Below are 20,595 nucleotides of genomic sequence, written 5' to 3'. Positions count from 1 at the left end.
ACTAATTTTTAAGGAATTCAGCCTCAGTCCAAACATATTCTTACTCAAACACATTAAAATATTATTCTACTGTGTAGCTCTACCCTTACACATGCACAATATCTTAACAGGAACAAGCACTGCTATTTTCTCCCTGCAAAGCAAGCCAGTCTGAGAATGTGCCGTGGCCGGCAATGGAGCAACAAAGTAAATTCAACAAAGCAGGAATAAGAAAGGAAAAAAATTTGACCCAGATGTTCAGAATTCAAATTAAGTATTGAGACTAGCCAAGTCAAAAGTCATCAGGTCCAGAACTCTACTCAAGGGATCTGTGAAATGCACTGGGGACATTATTGAGGTTTTTAAAGATAGCTGCACCTCCCACAATGATGTTATTTAGAGATGATATGCTGGTTTACACATCTCAAACAAAACCCTCAATTAATCTTTTTCCTGCAGGTTTCAGGCATTTTCACAAGATACACATGAAACCTGCACTGAAATGTTCTAATTTCTGGCTACCATTTTTTCATGGATTTAATTACAGATAATAATCTCTTCATGAAACAATTTCTCACATATACTCAAGCCAGAACTCACATAATTAAAATTCACTGAAAATCTGGTCTCTCAAATGGACACACAAACTTTCATTTTTAAAGACATATGTTGAAAGACATAACCTATGAAAAAAATGAGTTACATTGTAAAACAAAACAAAATCCTGAAAGTCCATAAACGTGACTAGTTTCCTTCCTTTCCTCTAGGAATCAAAGCTACTGCATATTCTTTTAAATGGCTGCAACGTACCTTAAAAACCTATTCAGATGTTTTTAAATAAGTGAATTTCTATGAATCCTTATAAGCCCAAGCTAATCATTAATCAGACAAATAGAAAAAAAGAAGATAAAAGAGGGAAAAAAAAAGGGCTTTTCTGCTTGCATACATGACCTTACATTGCTACTCTTCTGATACTGCTCACGAACAATACAAGCTTAGTTCATTTCTGCTTACCCAGTTTTTTCCTGGATGCTTGAGGTATGTCGTCTATTGTCAGGACAGGAGGAAGTTTCTGCTGAGTTTCATTGAGACCTGGAACAATAAGGTGCACTACACAGAAAGATGTGTGCCATTAATTCCACAAGAGATGAAAAATACACAGTCTGCCCTCTGAGACATGTGAGCAACTACTACTGAACCATTGGGAGTTTAGTCTGAGTATCTGGGAAATGAGTTAGTTCTATTCAGTAACTATTAATCCCATTCGGTGCTATTTCCCCTTTACACCACTCACTGTATTACCACCATTTCACTATTAATCAGGATTGAAAACAATTCAATTCCATACTGGAGCATACAACCCTGGACTACTGCAGTATCACAGATGCTGGGACATTCTGTCTGGTGGGCCAAGAAGACTCAACACCAAATGTGGATAGTGAGTATCTGTTTGATTCACATCAATACATTAAAACTCACACAAAGCAAACTTAAGCCAAAGTTACATAGTTACATAAAGTATTTCCATATATATAAAGGACTAAATACCTGCCTGAATCCAGGAATAAATTAGTCACAAGGTGCATGATGCAGTGAGCCTCTCCTGTCTATTTCAGGCAGACCAGTACTTCACTACACTAAGCACTATATGATAGACTTTTCCCTACTTTTATGTTCTAAGCCAATATTGTATATTCTTATAGGTCAAATAAGAACTGAAAGCATGAAACTGAATGGCTTGACAGAAACAGTTATGCTCCAAGATCTATCGTCAAGCTGTAACTACAAGGAAGGTTATAGTATCTATCACTATAGCCTAATATCAGTACAGGTTTGTATCTGTAGATGGTATGTTATTATACTACCTTAAAAAACACAAAACGAACAACTCCTTATCTCAGGAAGATCTTTGACACACAACTTTACTTGAAGTATGAAAGAACTTCTTGGCTTAAACAGTGACATTATCTTCTTTAAAATACTATGACCATAAAATGACTCTATTTCCCTTAGGCTACATCATCCTTGAATCATCTGTACCACCATAAAATTTAACAAACACTGTTTGAAACAGCTGCAAAATACTCTTTGATATGCAAAGAAAGAACTATCAAGATCAAGCAAATTAAAAGCATTTACACGGCTCTAACTTTCAGTCAAAGATGAAAAAAAAATAATAAAAATATCTTGTAGTCACCTAATATTGCTCCTGGCAGAGAAGAACTATCCAAAGTTTTTGACTGTGTCCGATTTTGAATAACTGTGGAGACAACACAGGGATATTAGAAAATAATTTTTAAAAACTCAAAACAAGAAACAAAACCACACCCGAGACAAGCCTCAGCATTCTGAAAACCTTCCCTTAACTTAATAATTGGAGATGAGGACACCATCCTAATCTTTTCTGTATTTACATTCAGTTTAAGAGACTGCAAACTGTGTTTCCTCTGTATCATCTCTTAACTGTGAATCTCTTTCCCCTAGCATATCAGTTTTATATCCTTAGTGAAAAATGACATTCTATGCTTATGCTAATATAGGGCGAGCTCCAGGCTATTTCATTACCCTGCCATTCACAAGTCTTCAAAAAAAGATCCAGGTGAAGTAAATGCCAGTACAGTCATATTTTAATGGTAATTACTGTATTTTGCTTTCACACCATGCTCCAGTGTTTTCCTGTCCCTGAACTGTGAACTACCTCCAAAGACAATTTGCTTGATTTTGTTATTTAAGGTTATTCCCAATACAGTTTCTGTTAGCAAGTTTTCATCTGCAGCTCATTTCCTATCCACTATCTTTAAGTAGTTAATTTTTGAAGGTTACACTACTATACTACCTCTCACTACTAGAGAAAAACAGGCATTTCTAAAGGGCAGTATGTTTAAGCGTAGTGTAGGTATCTCTCTCCACTGACCAGGGAAAGGAGAAGAAGGGAGTCTAAGTCAATGACTTAGCTGAAGATACCCACAAAAAAGTTTGGCAGCATGAATCTTATTCATACTGCTGCCCTTCATGCCTGACTATCAAGTCATGCACAGCTGGGACTTCAACATACCTGGACAATCTAGTTGAAAAAGAATGGATACTAGCAGAAATCAGAACTCATTGGTATCCATGCAATGACTCAACTAAGTAATTGTTTATAATGCAATGTAATAGCTCATTTTATTAACACAAATAGGTAACAGCTTGACAGTATTTGTAATTAAAGGATATGATAGTTTATAAGGTTCCACCTATTCTAAAAGGAAACTTTCATGACATTCACATCTGAATCAGAATATTTTTTTCATTTTAATTTTAAGTTACTCTTGCAGAGCGTAAGAATAATTTTAAAAAATATACAAATTTACCTTGTTTGATTATTGTGACAGGGACCAACTTCTTATTATCACGCAGTGTAAGCTGAGAGAAGAGGAGGGGGAAAAAAAAAAAAAAAAAGAAAAAAGAAAAAAGCCTTGGGATAACTGCCATAATAGTAACTGAACTTTCTTAATAACAAAAATAGAGGGCTCTAATCCAATACCGTGCCTGCCCCAAGTTAACACTGGATATGGCTCTGGCCCTAGCCACTGAATGTTACACTATTGCTTCAATTCCCACGGGCTAGTATAGTAATACCGCATTTTGATTTCCTTTTTTCAGCTTGAGATGTTTTGCTTCATAAAAACACAGTACTGGACAGCTTAGGAATCCCCAATCCTTTTTTCTTTTAACAATATCCTCAGCACTCACTGGGGAGTAGTCCAGAAAGCTAAGAACAGCTGAAATTTAACTACAACAAAACATGTAAAACATATGCAATTACAAATTTGGTCACAGGATATAATTATATTCTTAGGAATAGTATATTTAGAACACAAACTATTCCAGAAACACGTGTACATTTGTAAACTATCAGCACTCTTGGGTGTATAGTCTGCTTAAAGTAGATTAACCCAGAGTCATTTAATTTGGTGAAATTGTTTCCAAAGTATAATTGGCCAGCCACCTATGTTGTTCTCACACTTTTATGCTAAATACTTGGACTTTTCTGGTGTTCACTTATCTTTGACTCAGATTACTTTTTGCCTAAGTGTGAATCTTTTCCAGCATTTTGATACCACAAAAATAAGGAACACATCAATGGACCCCATATTTATTAAAAGGAAGAAAACACCTGATTCCAAAGATTATAAATCAGTATTCATTACCACACATGGGTACTAAGACCAACTTCTGAAAGCTTAATAATACACTCAGGTGATGAGAGGAGGTAGATTGCAATGCCAGCAATATAAAAATGCTAACTACATTAAATGTGGATTTTTTTTTTCAGTTATACCTGAGTTACAAGAAATGAAAAACTTCAATTACCTCTCTGTGTTAAATCTACACTGCTAAAATCAAAATCAGTTAATGTTCATTTTGCACTTCATGACATCTGGTCTACTTCATGTGAAAGAACACTTGCATGAAAATTCAGCATTTGATGACAAAGGTTTAATTATTTACCTAAGAATAACTATTTTTGCTCTATTCTAAATATTAAAAAAAACCCCACACCTTTAAAAGCAATAGTTGGGTACACATCAAAGACATAGCAAAGTCTAAGAAGCTGGAAGACGGCAAATCTCAACAAGTAAGATGGACCTTTCCTCAGGGAAATGGATGGAGGCTGCTTATTCTATGAAAGCCACTACTTTCTGCTACCTAGTAACAGTTTTGCATTGGCATGAACATGGTTTGAAATTAAGGGAGGTTTCAATCATTGTCATTAATGAAGCATACAAAATAATCTTCCTTTTTTATTGCTTACTATTTTTCCTTTATTATTAACACGGTTTACATTTCTATTTTGCCCTCTAGTGAAAAAATTGCGTTGCAGATGATCAGCTCTTGAAGTAACCCTGCTATTCATGTGACTAACAAGTAGGATGAGATGCATTTATCAGAAAAAGGTGTTCATTTTATTGTGTTTCTCATCAGGAGCCCTACAATCAAATAAACAGCTCTCAAGTGGTAGTGAGCACTTGTGTAACTCTAATGCAGAACTTCTAATCATAATTATCAGTCCTTTTACTAGCAAAAGCTTCTTAGATTGACAAGAGCAAGCTTGTTGAATAACAACAGATTACTGTAATGACAGCAATATGAAAATGCTAAATACATTAAAATACATTCAGAATTTAGTTTCTCACTCAAGAACAAATAATTGACATGAAATCTCTGTTCCACAGCTGCTGTAATTACACTGCTCACCTGCACAAATCTACAAGTGCTGCACTTGAAATCTACCACCATATTGTCAATCATCTCTTCTCAGTCTCCCAAAAGTGACTACTGTAGATATTTTTATGTCTAGTAGAATTCACTACTTGGACAAACTATTTCAGAAACATCAGCACATGATCTGTAGCAATGGCACTGATCACTATATTTTCCAGACAGAGAATATAAAGCACATAGGTATTAGGAACATTAGTTATTAAAATGACTGCGGCATCTCCATGAATGAAGGAAGATGGCAAATAAGGTACTACTTAGTTTCACAGGAAAATTAGAGATTTAAGTTATACCATAAGTCAGGCATCTTAACTTCTGACCATATACCTATGGCATATTATATAAAGGACTGCAGTTCTCAGACATTCTGTCAAACGGCATATGGCAACATTACTTTTCAGTGACATTTGTTCTTTCTGCCTCTCTTATATTCCAATACTCTAAAAAGCCACAAATGACTGGCATACATGTAAGAGACTCCTTAAGGAAGCATTACGGTCAACCTGGATTGCGTAAGTTTTGGAAGAGCAGGTATCTTGTCTTGTAGAGTTTAACAAAGGATAGAAGCTAAGAGTCCTGCTTTTTGGCTGGAAAAGTCAAGGATGACCCCACCTTTCAGACTGATATTATGAAAATACAGGAACCTAATCAGACAGAAGAGGAAATAAATTTCTACTGCATTCTCTCCACCCTACCACCACCCATTGTTTATGAAGGGAAAAAGAATGACCATCTCTAGAGCTCTCCTTTTCTTCCCCTCTCTCATTAGTTGTAGCTCACAGCCCCAGGAGCTTAGTCAAACTTAAAGGATGAACCTGCCAAAAGAAACACAAGCTGATATGTGACCAATGTTGAAAGGGCAGAATGACTAGATGGATCGGTAACATCGCTTTAATAAACAGCCTTTAAAAACGTCTCCTTACAGAGAAGGGTTAGGACCATGCTGATATGAGCCAGTTGTGTCTTTGGAGCAAAATAAGGCATAAACAAAGCTTGGCCTAAATAACACTCACTCTGTCTTTGCTCTGATAATGCGATTACACCACTGAAACATACCCCACCTAATACTGTGGAAACTTAATTAATAACGTAAACTCAAGAGCTGACCACTATCTGCTTCCCAGCCTTAGTTTTATGACTTTTGCACCACTAGTGTGAGAATGATAAAAGAATTTTTAGAATAATCTACGGAATGTTTTCATGATATTTCTGCACAGGGTGATAAAGCAGTACTTCTCTGGAGCTAAGCCCTGTGAAGCCGACCGAAAAGACTAGATGTTGGCTCCAGTCCTCCTTTCATGCTTAAGCCGTGCAAGTATTTGGAAAACTGTTATAGCTCACTTTCTCAGGACTTCTCTTGCATATAAAATCCCTGCTTCCACAGAAGCAGCATAACAGTGTCAGGGTCCTGGCACACAGGGTTTGCTAAGAGGAATAAAGGAACTCAGCTTGCACTCCATATGCCAGAATGAATTACCTGGTCTTGGGCTGTCACACGTAGCTTTAAAGATGCTTATGGGACCAATGGGAAGAACAGTAAAGTTGATTTCATCAACAACACAATGAGATGAGCACCTTCTTGAATATCTAATAAACTGGCTTCATATTACTCACAGATAAAACATTTTCTCTTGAATGCGAGACATGACTATGTTGCCAATAACCTAAGCATTATACTGCTCTAACTCTGCGTGTAATGCTATAATTAAAGTATTACTGTCCTAAATGAATACCTAATTATTTCTACAAGAAAATGTATGTAATGGACTGTGGTTTGATTTCTGAAGGAATTCCAGGTCTGATAATTACAGACCGCTTACAATATGAAGAATCAACAATGAGGGACCATACATGACCATTTCCTACCATGGAAGCTCTTGGAAAATTAGAGACAGAAGAGAACTGTGAAGAACAGATTGTTCCCTTACAATAATCATCACTCATGAGTCAACCCTTTAAAACATCTGAAGTAACAAGGACTTCTACAACTTTTCTTGGGAAGTTATCCTGTAGTCTACCTCAGGGACAGTACCTTAAAGCAAAACAAAAACAAACCCCCAGAAGATTAGCTGCTGAAACTTGCACTTTGATGAAAAATTAAGGAAAGGAAATATGAAGAAGCCAATTTAATCTCAGAGTAGAGGAGGTAATGCTCAAGAGTTACCAATAAAAATGTCTATTTTTCACTCTATTAAAACTAGTCTACTAACAGGTTCAGTCTACAGACCCTTCATTTCTGCTTCAGCTCTTGGAAGCAAAAAGTATTTGTGTATGTGAATCCACAAACACATGAAACCCACCCGTGCTTGCTTGACAGCTGTTACAGCAAATGCCAGATGAGAAAAAAAAATGAGGAAATGAATAAATATTGATATTTATTTGTTTATTCACAAAAATCTTTGAATGCTTTGATGAAACAGTTAAAAATGCTACCTTGCCACCTGTAAGGATTTAATGAACTGCCTAGCAATCTTGATAAGGAAATTAAATTGCCTTTTCCAGCTTCCTCTGGTTCTGCAAACACTTGCCACGCATATGAGAACTATCAGAGAATTCAATGGGACAACTAACAATTTCAGAACTTGAGTATACACAAGATTACTCTATGAAATAACAGCACTACCTTATCACAAAATGAACTGACGACCACAAATATCACATGATAACAAACCTGACTACTACTAAGGGATAAGTAAATTTGAATGTTTAGAATCCACACATGGAAACCATCAGCTTTATCTTTGTTAAACTGGAATCATTATACATAATCATGTCAGCTACAGTTCTTAATCATTTCATCAATCCACACCTATAAACACTTCTCCATACGGTTATCTAGTCTTAGATTTAACAGATTTTTTATATTGGCAATTTGTGGCCATAATGTCTTTCTCACTTTACTCTAACAGAGAAGCAAAAATTTGACCATACAAAATACAGATCTGGTATAAAAAATAAGACTGTTTTGTATACCTGTGTTTGGGCATTAGGTACCAACTTGTACATATTCTGGAGTTGTCCGTTTACTTTTTTACCTAATTTGACAGAAAGATAAATAAATATACAGAATTACTTTTTGTTTTGTCCAAAGCAGAGCAAAGCAAAGCAAACCAAACGAAGTTTATTCACCTTTTTCAATAGCTAAGAAAGTTAGGAGGCTTAATTACAAGGTATAAAAACACACCATATAACGGTTTTGTTTGGTCCTGTTTCTCCAGATTAATTAATTCATCCGCAAGGCCTCCTCTTCACCTTTTGACAAAGAGGAAATGAAATGTATTCTTGTTGTTCTACAACAGAAGTGGTCTTTGGGACTTAGTCAGACGTGCCTAAGAGGATTCTTTAATAAAATTAATATAATCACAACACTAACATGCAAGGAAGAAACTCAGAAGAGGAATTTCTGCATCCCATCTGTCAGGCTGGTACTAGGACTGGCTAAAAGCAGCATGTTTTAAGGTCTCCAATAGTTAGTCTTGCTTTTAAGTGTGTTCTTCTAAAAGAAATACACATTTAGCACTGGCAATACAGCACCGAGTCTGACATGGTTTCCTTTATCTCAACAGATGAACAAAGTAACCCATGGATTTAATCTCTGAAGTTTTTCTCTTGGGTTTTTTCTCTTAGCTTCTTAGTATTAGGAGCTTCTTGTAATGCAGCTGTTAAGTACAGAGGAGAAAAAGTCCCTCCCAGGACCTCTTATGATGCTTCTTCAAACTTTGCCTACATCTTCCACCTTTACACTTTTCTGCTCCCTTTGCATTGACAGGCAAGAGTAAACAAGAGTCAAACTGAACGTTATTTCTTTACAATTCCATCCAAAACAGACAAGTAATAGAAAAAAATGCAATTATAAAGAAATATCAATTGAGAGACATTTAAGCTGACACACTATCCTGAAAAAAATCTTTCAAAGTGCTCGATACTTCTCAGGAACAGACCTACTATTGGCCTAAAGATAAAGGAAAACTGACAAAAGTTTCACACTGAGTTAATGAGAAAATCATGTTAAGATGGTCAGAAATAATCTACTTTCATCTTTTTTGATAAATTTGGGTTAAATAAATGTTGAATATTTGCCATGCCTTTTATGTCTTCCTCAAATCATGAATTAAAACCAGATTCTCCTCCCAACCCCCCCTCAACATGTTTAGTGTATAACAAAAATTTGGCCTGTGGATTCAACAAATACAAGAACATGCAACAGGAATTTCAGTTTATAGTAATTTAGATATTCTTCAGTGAGGAGAGAATTTACAGTGAAGGATGTTTGGTTTAGGTTGAGATGCTTCATAGTATATGAAAAGACCTTGAGTTGCTACAAGACAGTAAATTAAAACAGAAAAAAGGTGGCCATTTGTGCTGATTGGTAAACTCCTATGCAGACAGACGGATACAAATTTGTAATAAATGTTCACTTTATGTTTACTGTTCACAGTTTATGTATCTACCTACTATGCACTGACAATATGAAAGGCTTGAATCTGAAAAGAGCTGACAACTTTCCAATTAGAAGGCATTTTATCAGTAGACCAGAATGTAGACATACAGGGTAATAGCAAGCTCCCTGGATTTAGTTCCTGCAGAAGCATCCACTGAATACACAAGTCTACATTCTAGGAAAAAGAAATCTCAGCTAAATAGAATATGAACTCTTACAAGAAAGTATCTTTCAACCAAACTCAATCTGTCTCCATAATTTACAAGAATGATTCTCCTGGCCTATCAAAAATGTATGCTGTTTGTAAGAAACAGCATTTAGAAATACATTAGATACAAACAGCAAATTTGGTGATGCCAGTGGACATTTCAGTCAGCCCCGAACATAGTATTAAACAATAACACTATACACTCTTTATTCCCTCTTATTTTAAGCGCTCAAATATATTCCAGCACTTGCTCTACAGATGACTTTAAAATGTTTAAAATGTAGGGAAAACAGCCATTTAGTAAGCCTTCTTTAGAGCTGTGAAGCAGAGTTTCTTTTTGTGAGGCAGGTGTGGGAAAAGACTACCACCATTCTCCACTCTAAGCTCATGGTATAATGATGGTATTATTCTGGACTGCTAAAATGACTCTATGGGCACTGGGCAGGTACTTCAAAGTTACACCTTTCTAATTTATGACGAAGGCCAGTAAAGTTCTTTATTAGGGAGTATGAGGGCTTTTGCAGTGTTACAAGCCACCCTACTGCTTGCCTCCCTTATCATCAAGTATATCGAGCTGTGTAACTCGCCTACAACTTGAAACCGAGGTCCAAATCAAATTTCATCTGCAAATCTCATATGAATAAGGCCCTCTTATGAGAATTCCCATTCTTCACATTTCAAGTCAAGCTAGAAATACTGAGCATAGGAGTTTGCAGCATCTTCTGACAAACATCATGCTCAGAAATACCTTTATGTAAATGCTTGAGGAAAATAAATGAAATTGGACAATGTCTGTTAAGTCCTCTCTTCCTCTCTTTAAAGGCAGGAAGACTCTGCTGCTGTGTATTTCCTCCACTGATAGCAGTGATTCTTTGAGCAGTACGTGTTCTTTCAAGGGTTAATTTGATGTCACGTTGTCTGCATTGTCTTGGAACTTTGGAGAAATAGCTTAAAATATGACTGAGAGAACAGCCAGAGATGCCATACACTGCCCCCATGAAAACCCAAACAAAAGCATACGTGAAAGCACATGCTTCAACCACAATTTCTATAATTCCTTGACTGAAAACTAGCTTCAAATTCAACTTTCCAGCAGAGTCATAAAGAGCTCATTGTGATGCATGCTGGATAGGACAGGCCCTGTCTAGCTTTTAGGCAGCTTGAACATAAAAGCAGATATAAAAGAAGATTCAAACAACGATAATACTTTCCATGAACTCAAATTAGTAATGATCTTATTATTCAAGGCCCAAGGAAAAAGCTTGGAATCCAGACAGAAATATAAACATACATACTGAACACTTTATGTGTATCTAAACTAATCACTGTTAGAGTTCCATCAACCTGCAGCAGATCCTCTACTATTTGCAACGAGAGAACACCTTTCAGAAGAGTAGGTGGCAGTTTTTCAAACACAAACTACTTCTAGTTTTCACCTATTCCTAAAAGAATTTATTACGGGCATAAGGGATAGCATTTAAACAATGAAAACCTGATCAGTAGCTTAATTTAAGTAACACCACAATAGAGGAAAAAATACTGTCAAACTGAGTAGCTATTTGATTAATTATTGTCACATACTTACTAGACAGAACTGTCTTATGATTGAAAGTCTTGCTCCAAATACTATCCTCTACGTTGTCTTTAACTCCAAATTCATAAATTGTGTTTGGCTTCAGATTGTCCACCACCGTCTCTGTAACTGGGCAAAGCTGAAAAACCCATTTCTTGTCTTTACCCTTTTCTCTGTAGCGAACTGTATAGAACCTGCTCAACAAAACAAAACAAAACAAAACAAAACAAAAGATTTCCTTCACAAAGAAACTCACTACAACCATTTTTGTTAGGAATTACTAAAATAACTTCTACCCACCATTTTTATTGTTCTTTCTGGCCCCTTACGGTTATCAAATATCAGAAAAGCCAGGATATCTTCCCTGCAAAAGTAGTGCTAGCCCAGTCATCTCCTAGATACATATATGCTCCCCATCATACACATCCCAAAATCAGGAGTATTATACAAAGAGCAAAAGAACAGTGGTCTTATTCACAAACAACCATGCATGTGAGGTTCTGACCACAAACTGCAAGCTCATTTTGCAAGCAGTTCCTGTGATTCTGACATATGCCAGAATTAGTCAACTGAATCATGAGTCTATTAGCCATGAAGCCTCAACCAATTTCTCAAAATCTTCTATATCCGTCCAGGGGAAGGTGTTCCCCTCAAAATTAGTCCAAAAATATTCTCAAGGGAAAACCAGTAATAGTTGACATTTATATAATACATTCCTCATTCAGTGATCCCATTATGTATTGCCCACACTTCAAACAAGAAAGTAAACCAAGACATTACTTTCAGCAGTTTAAATCAATAATGTGATGAATGCTAACAGATTATGAAATTAAAAAACATTTCTACAGAAATTGCCCAACTAAATCAAGCAGCACCACCCTGAAAAAGTATGACTGCAATGCTAACCAGTGTAAAATAATGCAATGTAAATTGTGAGAGTTAAAGAACTCCACTGCCTGCTACAGTCTCATCTTCAATATACATGCTGAATCACTGCCAGAATGGGGTGGGGTTTTCTGTTTTTGTAAAAACAGATCTCAGAGAGATTTGGCAACTTTTTAATCCAAGTATTATTGGAAATTGTTACACATAATGTAAATAAAGCATATCCATTGTCCATATCCACCTTACATTTACATCGGCTAAAAAAGGATGAATTCCATCCAATTGTATTTTTCCACACTTCAATAGAGCACATTAAAGCCATAAAACAAACACAACTCTAAAACCCCAGGCACTTGCTGAAGAATCATTCAGAAGCAAAAAGAATAAGAAATTTGGGTTGTGAGATTTAAGCCAGGTATTATATAGGAAAATATATGGAGAGAAAGGAAGGGACCTTAAGAAAACAATCAAAAAAAGGTTCTTTAATCAACTGAAAAGGTATCAAAGGTCCAGATTAAAATGACCTAATTGACCAAATATAGTACTGTCAATGCATAAAGTTGCTTTTGCCAATTATAGAAGAGCACTTCCAGAGCAGAGTATATGTGAAAGATGACTGTTGAGTACAGGGAAGTTCCTACTTCATTGTTAACACGCAACCTAAGACAAGGCAAGTGCCAATCATGGAAAATGTTTTCATACAGGAAGATTCACTTCGTTTACATATTTTATCTTATAACTGTCAAATTTGTTTTCTTGGCAGCAAAAATATAGGTTCTCCTGTTTTAGTTGCTACAATTCAGCTCATCCAGGTATTCCACTGGGTTACAAAATTAATATTTATGTTGGCTCACATAGCTTTCTTCATTAGCTGTACTACTTTGCATTCAAAACAAGCCATACGCTAACCCAAACCTAGGAAAGGAAAGAAATGCAGTTAAGTGAGGAATATCCTCTCTCTTCTTACCGATTCCTGGATCCTGACTTCTGTGAGCTGTGCTCTACTCAAATTTCATATGTCAAGCAATAGATCTAACTATCAGTTGGACTGACAAAGAACGTTTTTAACAAGAAATTATTGGCAACACTAAAATGAGGAAAATTCCTCCTCCTTTATCCTCTTAATCCTTTCATACATCGTCCTACAGACATTAACAGACAAGAAAAGCTTACTTGAAATCTCTGTCACTATCTTGCAAAGGACGTAACAGTAATAAACAAATCCCATCTGCAACATAAATGCATCTTACTGGACCCCATACAGTCTCTTGGTATGGGATTTAGAATAGGTATAGACAGATCTATAATCAAGATGTGAATCACAAATAGAAGTAGTCATCTTCTTCCCAGCTTGCCAGAAAGAGGAAATTTCATTCGTTGTCATCTTCATCCTTACCTTTTCCTACCTGTTTTAGTTCAATGGGGTAGAAATAAAGTGATTGTATGTGATGGAAAGAAAACAGTATACTGACACATTTCAGTTATTGAACAGTCTAAATTAATAGCTGCATCAGAAATGAGGAGGAAAAAAAACCACGAAAAACTTGTTCACAATGAATAGGCTTTTAAGTGGCTGCTCCTACTTGCTTCTACTGCAGAAATGTTCTGTTTTTTAATACTGTCTCCACACCTGCAAATTCCTTCTCCCTAACATGAATTAAAATACCAAGAACAGTTTTACGTCAAAAAACATCCTTCATTAAAATTCAAGACTATTAAAAAATCTGACAAGAAGATTTTCATAGTTGTGCCAAACTATGCCATTAGAAATAGAAACATATAGCATAGAAGAAACGTGCTCTCAACTCCAAGATTCCAAGTCTGTAAAGACTTCACCAAGGGTGTAATTATTTCAGTGGAAACTTGCCACAATGAGTACTAAAAACACTGACTGCAATGATAGAATTTCCTCAACCATTTCAATAAAAAGCAACCAAAATGAAGTTCAATTTAATAATATGCAAGCCACAATCGTTTGAGTATTAAAAATATCCAAATTGTAAACAACATGCACTTTTGGGGAAATGCAACCATTTTAGTTTATAGAGTATAAATTCAGAAATGCCAAGTTTTGTCATCAAAGAACAATTCATTGTTAAACCAGACCAACAAGCTGCCAAACACAGTGTAATTTCAGTGCCTGCCTGAGAACATTCTACTGATTAAATTCTGTTGTCATTTTAATTTCTCCTTTTTCAAACCCTCCTTGCAGAAAAAATACAGTATCAAACCATCAACACATATAATTGAAGACACGAGAAAGCCATAAAATCCAGTCACCACTTGCGTATATAAATCCCTTTGTGGCAGTGACATACACACAAAAAATCTGCGCAGCTGGCCTGCTATGTGTATCAGAAGCTGTAAAACTGCTTGTCCTGGATTGCAAACACTTAAGAGACACGTCTCCATAGATTCCTCCCCAAAATGATAGAAGGCAGGCTGAAACGGAGTACAGCCACACTCACGTAGTGCTTCGGAAAGATACACTAGACTATGTCTCAGATAAAACACTTCCTGTTATCTCTGTGAGGTAAGAATATGAAAAACCAATCACATACTGCAGGACCCTAATAGCTAATATGAAAGCAATACACTATTCAAGTAAAGTCTAACTGGAACAGTCCCGGGAATGCTATTAACAGCTATGAATGTTAGTTTGATGTTTCAGCAAGGAGGTGGCACACCCAGCTACACTGGGTAAGAATTTATTTTAATCTAGATTCTCAGCATGTACAAAGACATGGCAATATTTAACTGCTTTTGATTCTTTATTTGTTTTGGTGGGGAATATGAAAAGGGTACATTAGTTTATTGACTAACACTTGTATTCCTATTTACCACAAATACTAATCAAAAGATTTCAGGGTTCACTTCAATTCTTTTCCAGCTAGTGCTCTATAAAACATTAGTGCTCTTTTGTTAAGCTCCATAAAACTTAATCTCTCCTCCTCTCTCCCTAACAGGCAATGTTTCACTTATTAAAGATACCTCCAAGCAAACCACCATGGGGACTGTAGAGAAATTTCACCTCCTCTCTTTTTACTAGACAACTGAAAGGATAATGAGCTCCAGCAATTTAAACAGAAGGTGGCACGAGCAGGTGAGGGGTACTGTTCTGCTTAGTTAATTGATGTAATAAAGCCAACCAAAAAAACCAATAACCACAGGAAAGAAATAAAAAGCTTACATTCGCCAAGACTGCCTCTCTCCATATGCGTTTGTGCAACACCATGCTATGTTTAATGTTTGCATTCTTGAAACTCTCTCTACATTAAAGAGCTTTAAGTAGTCTTTTACAATATTCTGACTTCACTTGCCTCCACCTATGATGCACACAAAATGTGAAATAATGGCAGAAATAAAAGCAGCAAAACCAATCTCATAATTTAAAGGAAACCACAAGAGTACAATATTACTCCATAGGCCAACCACTGTAGTGATTACTCTATCTGCAAAGTCTATGTAAAAGGCTATCAGCCCGATACAAAAGGATGTTTCTATCCTTTCTATGTTCACTTAACATAGGCTTTTTTTTTTAAACTCCACAATGCAGGGCAGTGAAACCTTTTCCTTCTTACCTTAGAGCTAGCCTTTTTATTACACAAGAAATCAAAATATGATGACCATTTTAAATAATCAGCCCACAGGGTTTTTGCTTTTGAAATGAAGAAAATCTTGCTCACTGCTAAGAGAAGCAAAATTCTAGGATGGATAGGCAAAACATTAAGTTTTCATACATCAGCATGAATGACACTGTGTTGCCAAGAATTCCAGTGCTATTTTTCCAATTGTTAACCAAATCTCTTTTCAGCCAGATTCCCAGAAAATGCTTGCACAGTCAAATATTTGGGCACAAACAATTAGATACTGGAAATCTTATAAGGCAGATGGTTTTATGAGATTTCCAGACTAGGTCAGTTTGTATAAATATCATGGGTTCATTTGGAACGAGATCCAAACCAAAACTCCAAACAATTTAATCGTGACTATTTTAGTCACACATAACACTAAACAAACAATTAAGCCTTGGAGTTATAAGAACATTCCTGCTCTGTGATTTCGTGTTGACATAGATAAAAGATTGTAAAACTTACTGTACTTTTGTGCATAGGAATGTAGTCAGATTTAAAAAAAAAGACTATTACCATACATAAGTATTTATTTGTTTATAGTCAGACTTCATTAGAAGCACAGCATCCATTTAGTGTTAGAAATTAATAAAAGAAATGGTTTGAACTATGATTTTTCAGATACTGAGTGTTTCACAAATTGGCACATGAAGTTGATTATATTGTTTCCTTTTTGTTGCCAAGTTTACTTTGAAGTAACAGACACTGACATATATAAAAGGATGGAAAGAATTACATTGCTGATGGCTACCAGTTAAGTTTGCAAAGCACTTTCTAATTTAGTTTTCACTTTTACATGATCACTAACATTCACTTCTATCACTTAAATTTTTTAGTAGAAAGACTGAAATTAATTGAAGAGTTAGAGGTTCTGAAGAATGAGAGGCTGACCACCAAGAAATCTTTCCATGTTTAAACAAGCTTTTAGCCTATACTCCAACAGCAGTAACTCAAAAACATCTGAAACTCAAGAATTCTATTTACTGCAGCATGTTTTCCTTAAGGAATTCTGCTAAGTTTAAAATACATTTTCTATGACATTTGCAACAAAATGCAGCTGCATAGTGACACAGATTTGTAGACAGGCACAAAAAGAGATGCATGCACATTATCTTTCTCAATTTAGGGGTTTAAAAACCCTACTTCTATGTGCTGTACAACATAAAGAGTAAGTATGGATTCTTCTCTGTTTTTCCCTCTCTCTCTCTATTTTTCTTATTTATTTTTTTTTAAGCATCAGATAAAAATTAAGCAAAACACAGTCTGTACTACTTGCAAATATGACATTAGGAAATTTAAATCATGGGCAAACAAACTTAAACAATATAAACGTGGATTTTTCAAAGTTCTTAACTTAGATATAGTTCATGAAAAAACCCATATGTTCAGGTTTTAAATTTCTATTTCACATGTATCTGAAAGCATGTTGTTTTTTCCATACAATCCACTCGATACAGTAAACTAAAGTATTCTATCTACAAACCCTGTTTTTGTCTTGCATGGTAAAAACATTTTCTGTTCGTTCCCCTGACTCCCCCTCCTAAAGAACTGAAGGTCAAACTCTGCATTTTTCTACCCCCTGCTCTGTTTTGGGATCTGTGGAGTTGTTCTAACCAAAGGAAAGGCCAAAAAAAGTCTATGCAATAGTCTATACTCTGGTTTTCAGGCCTAAATGGACAGTAAACATAGTCCCAGTATGTTAATTACTATGACAGCTCTGTCCACTAATGGTTGTTTGAACATTGAAGGGCAGAGAGGAAACAAGTCTTTCTACTCTGTTGTAAATATAAAAAGGAACTGAACATGACTGTGCACCAGGCTATCATGACTTGGCCATCCTCCCGCATCAACTACCTCATACTGGTGTCTTACAGAAGATGCTGAGAAAGCTAACCCCACATTGTTGGTGGAACCTTTCTGGTGTTATGTAGTTTTCATCAGTTACATAAAACTAATCGCTTGAGTTTTCTAGTTTGGGTCTTTTTGTTTCATCTTGTTTTGCATTCTAGCGCTACGGCTGTGACCAGAGATGATAGCCACTTGAAGGAGGCTTTAAAATTTGACCTTGCAAAGAACTTTGGTCCACGCAAATAGCAGCAATTATCTTTGCTTCCACAAGGAATTAGGGTTTGGGGTTGTCTTGCAGGAAATATGTAGCACTCTATTGGTTTATGCCCTTAATCTCTAGAGAGTTAAGCAACCAAAGAATGGTTTGTCAAAAAAGGGCATGGGAACTTTTTCTTCACGGGAGTTTCTTAAAAAGCATTTCATAGGTACAGAAGAACACTATGTACCCTCAATAAGCAAGCAATAATTTCACTGAAGCAGTAAAAGATACCAATGCTCTTTGAGAACACGGCATCTCTTATTCAAAATTCATTTGCTCACAAAACCAGATCTTCTAAGGAATATCCCATGGAGGTCAGACTCACACTAGAGAAAATCTTGGCCAACAGATCCATGCTGTTCCATATGGTTTTCATCTTCTGAGTCAGTAACCTATTCAACTAACTTATGTTATGCAACATTTGTACAAAAGCCTAACGTCCATCCGGAGATGGCAAAATCTAAGGCCAAGAACAGTGACTCCATTTCAGGTCATACAGAGTTACAAATCTAAAACTTGGTGGGATATTAGCTGACAGAACTGAGTTAAGAGGTCATAATTGCCACATACTGCCAATGTCAAAGATTAAAGGTTAGTCACTATACAGCAGTCTTGAAGATGATTAACAGTACGTTTCAACATGTCACAGTAAGGAGAACATGCCAGATGAAAAAGGATCAAGTGAAGTAGACTGTCCCTGCAATAGATACAAATGTTGATGAATCCATTATCTGACTAAGTCTTGTACTTTTAACACGATGCTAACTTGTTAAGGATGGGCTACTTCCTATTTTTTTCTTATCATACATTATCAATTATCATTCAAATTATTATCATAAATTAATAATTTTTCTTCTATACACTGACTAGAAATACATTTCAATCCAATCTCTGCTTGGAATTACAGAAATACACACCACGGTCATGTGGAGAACTGTTCTCATCATTTATACAAATCACAAGCATTTTGGTCCAGTAAAAGTAAACAAAATAAGAGGACCACCTAGAGTAATTTTTTTTTCTTCATTAGCTTTATTGCTATGCTTGATCGCAAAATAGAAACTTGCTTATATACCCATACTTTTATATTACTGTTTGCAATTTGATATAAGTGTTTTTAAACTAGCTACTCATGAGTGTCAGTGTATCTTCAGAGTTGAAGTACAGGGAGATATTCAAACAAAATGAGCAATACAACTCTTACAGGCAAGTCCTCTTATGGAGGCAAAAGGGAAATACATAGGTGGTACTCCAGTACAGCCTGACAACATTTCACTAAAATGGAGGGCACATTAAAAGTAAACACCTGAGAGGAATCAGCTAACTGGACTAAACAACACTTAACTAAAGAACCAGAATTTTGGGAGGTGCATACCATTACTTGACAGAAAGACACGGTAAAAGCAAGTCTCACACTAGAGTAGCAAACATATAGAATTTATTCTAAACGTAGCAAGACACCCATATCACTGCACTAAGTGGAAAACATTACGTACTATGTTAAAAGAGTTTGTGCAAACTTTAAGTCAATGAATGTCCACCAAGAATATTCAGTTACTGAGGAGAAAACCCAAAGCTGATGAAGGCATTGTGGTAGGCACCATATGCCTTGAATCTCCAGGTAGATTCATACAGGACATGGGCTTCTTCTGAAGTGTTCTTCCTTCCCATTGCACAATGGGTGCTGTAACTTTGGTGCTGACACAGCACACAGAGAGGATAAGTTCCAAGGTAAAAATGGTGCTAAAAGTCGTTATGGGGCCAGAACATTTTACACGCTCCTCCATGATCAGCTCATTTCTTTGATTTCTATCTGTAGGAAAATACTTGCTGCTTTCTTGATTGAGAAAGCAAAATTTAAGCCTAACCCAACTTTTATTTCTACTGAAAAAAAACCAATTAAATTACATGCTTCAACACTTCCCAATATTCCACAACAATTTCCCAATAAACATTAATTTTTTTTCAATATTGTTTGAAATTCTGATTGGTGATGAAGGCCCAAATTTGTTCATGAGAAATTTCTGAAGCTTGAAAAGGGTTATTCCACAACTTTTGGGAAGTAAGAAAAAGGTCATATTGGCTACATGGGTTGTTTTTTTTAACATAATCTGTGTTTGACATCCAGTTTAATGGTATCAATGGGAGTTTTATTATCAACACCAAAGTAAGCAGATTCAAGTCTAAATTTGACAGCTACAAAATTAGATAGATAGGGGGAAATAAAGTGTTCTCAATTATGCAAAGATGCATTAAAATAAAAAAGAAAGATGATAGCTGCAAACCAGATGTAGATGCACCCCAAATATGGGTGAACAAAGTTTCTTCTTGGTTTTACAAAAAGCTGCTGAGTTGAATGGAGCTTCAAACTATGTAAATGAAGACAAAAAATTTCTTCTGTCATAAAAGGAAGAACACAAAGAGAACACCAAAATGACAGAGCAGGAAAAGCACCTGTATTACAAATTGAATAATCGCAGCAGATGAATTTTACTCATCTGCCAA

At 35.9% G+C, this 20,595-nt stretch overlaps 1 protein-coding gene across 1 annotated transcript in view; it reads right to left on the bottom strand.

Annotated features, from left to right (window-relative positions):
- ABI3BP (ABI family, member 3 (NESH) binding protein) overlaps positions 1-20,595 on the bottom strand; it is a 151,244-nt gene that overhangs the window by 104,751 nt on the left and 25,898 nt on the right. Inside the window, exons 4-8 of the mRNA XM_010567665.1 lie at positions 11,479-11,660; positions 8,218-8,279; positions 3,333-3,384; positions 2,177-2,239; positions 994-1,089 (exon numbers count right to left, since the gene is read on the bottom strand). Coding sequence (XP_010565967.1) covers positions 994-1,089; positions 2,177-2,239; positions 3,333-3,384; positions 8,218-8,279; positions 11,479-11,660 — 455 coding nt within the window. The remainder of the gene's footprint in view (positions 1-993; positions 1,090-2,176; positions 2,240-3,332; positions 3,385-8,217; positions 8,280-11,478; positions 11,661-20,595) is intronic.

Source organism: Haliaeetus leucocephalus, unplaced genomic scaffold (assembly GCF_000737465.1).
Source record: "Haliaeetus leucocephalus isolate CR32 unplaced genomic scaffold, Haliaeetus_leucocephalus-4.0 Scaffold228, whole genome shotgun sequence".
NCBI lineage: Eukaryota > Metazoa > Chordata > Aves > Accipitriformes > Accipitridae > Haliaeetus > Haliaeetus leucocephalus.
The sequence above is the reverse complement of the archived record's forward strand: the minus strand, read 5'-3'. Positions and strand labels throughout refer to the sequence as shown.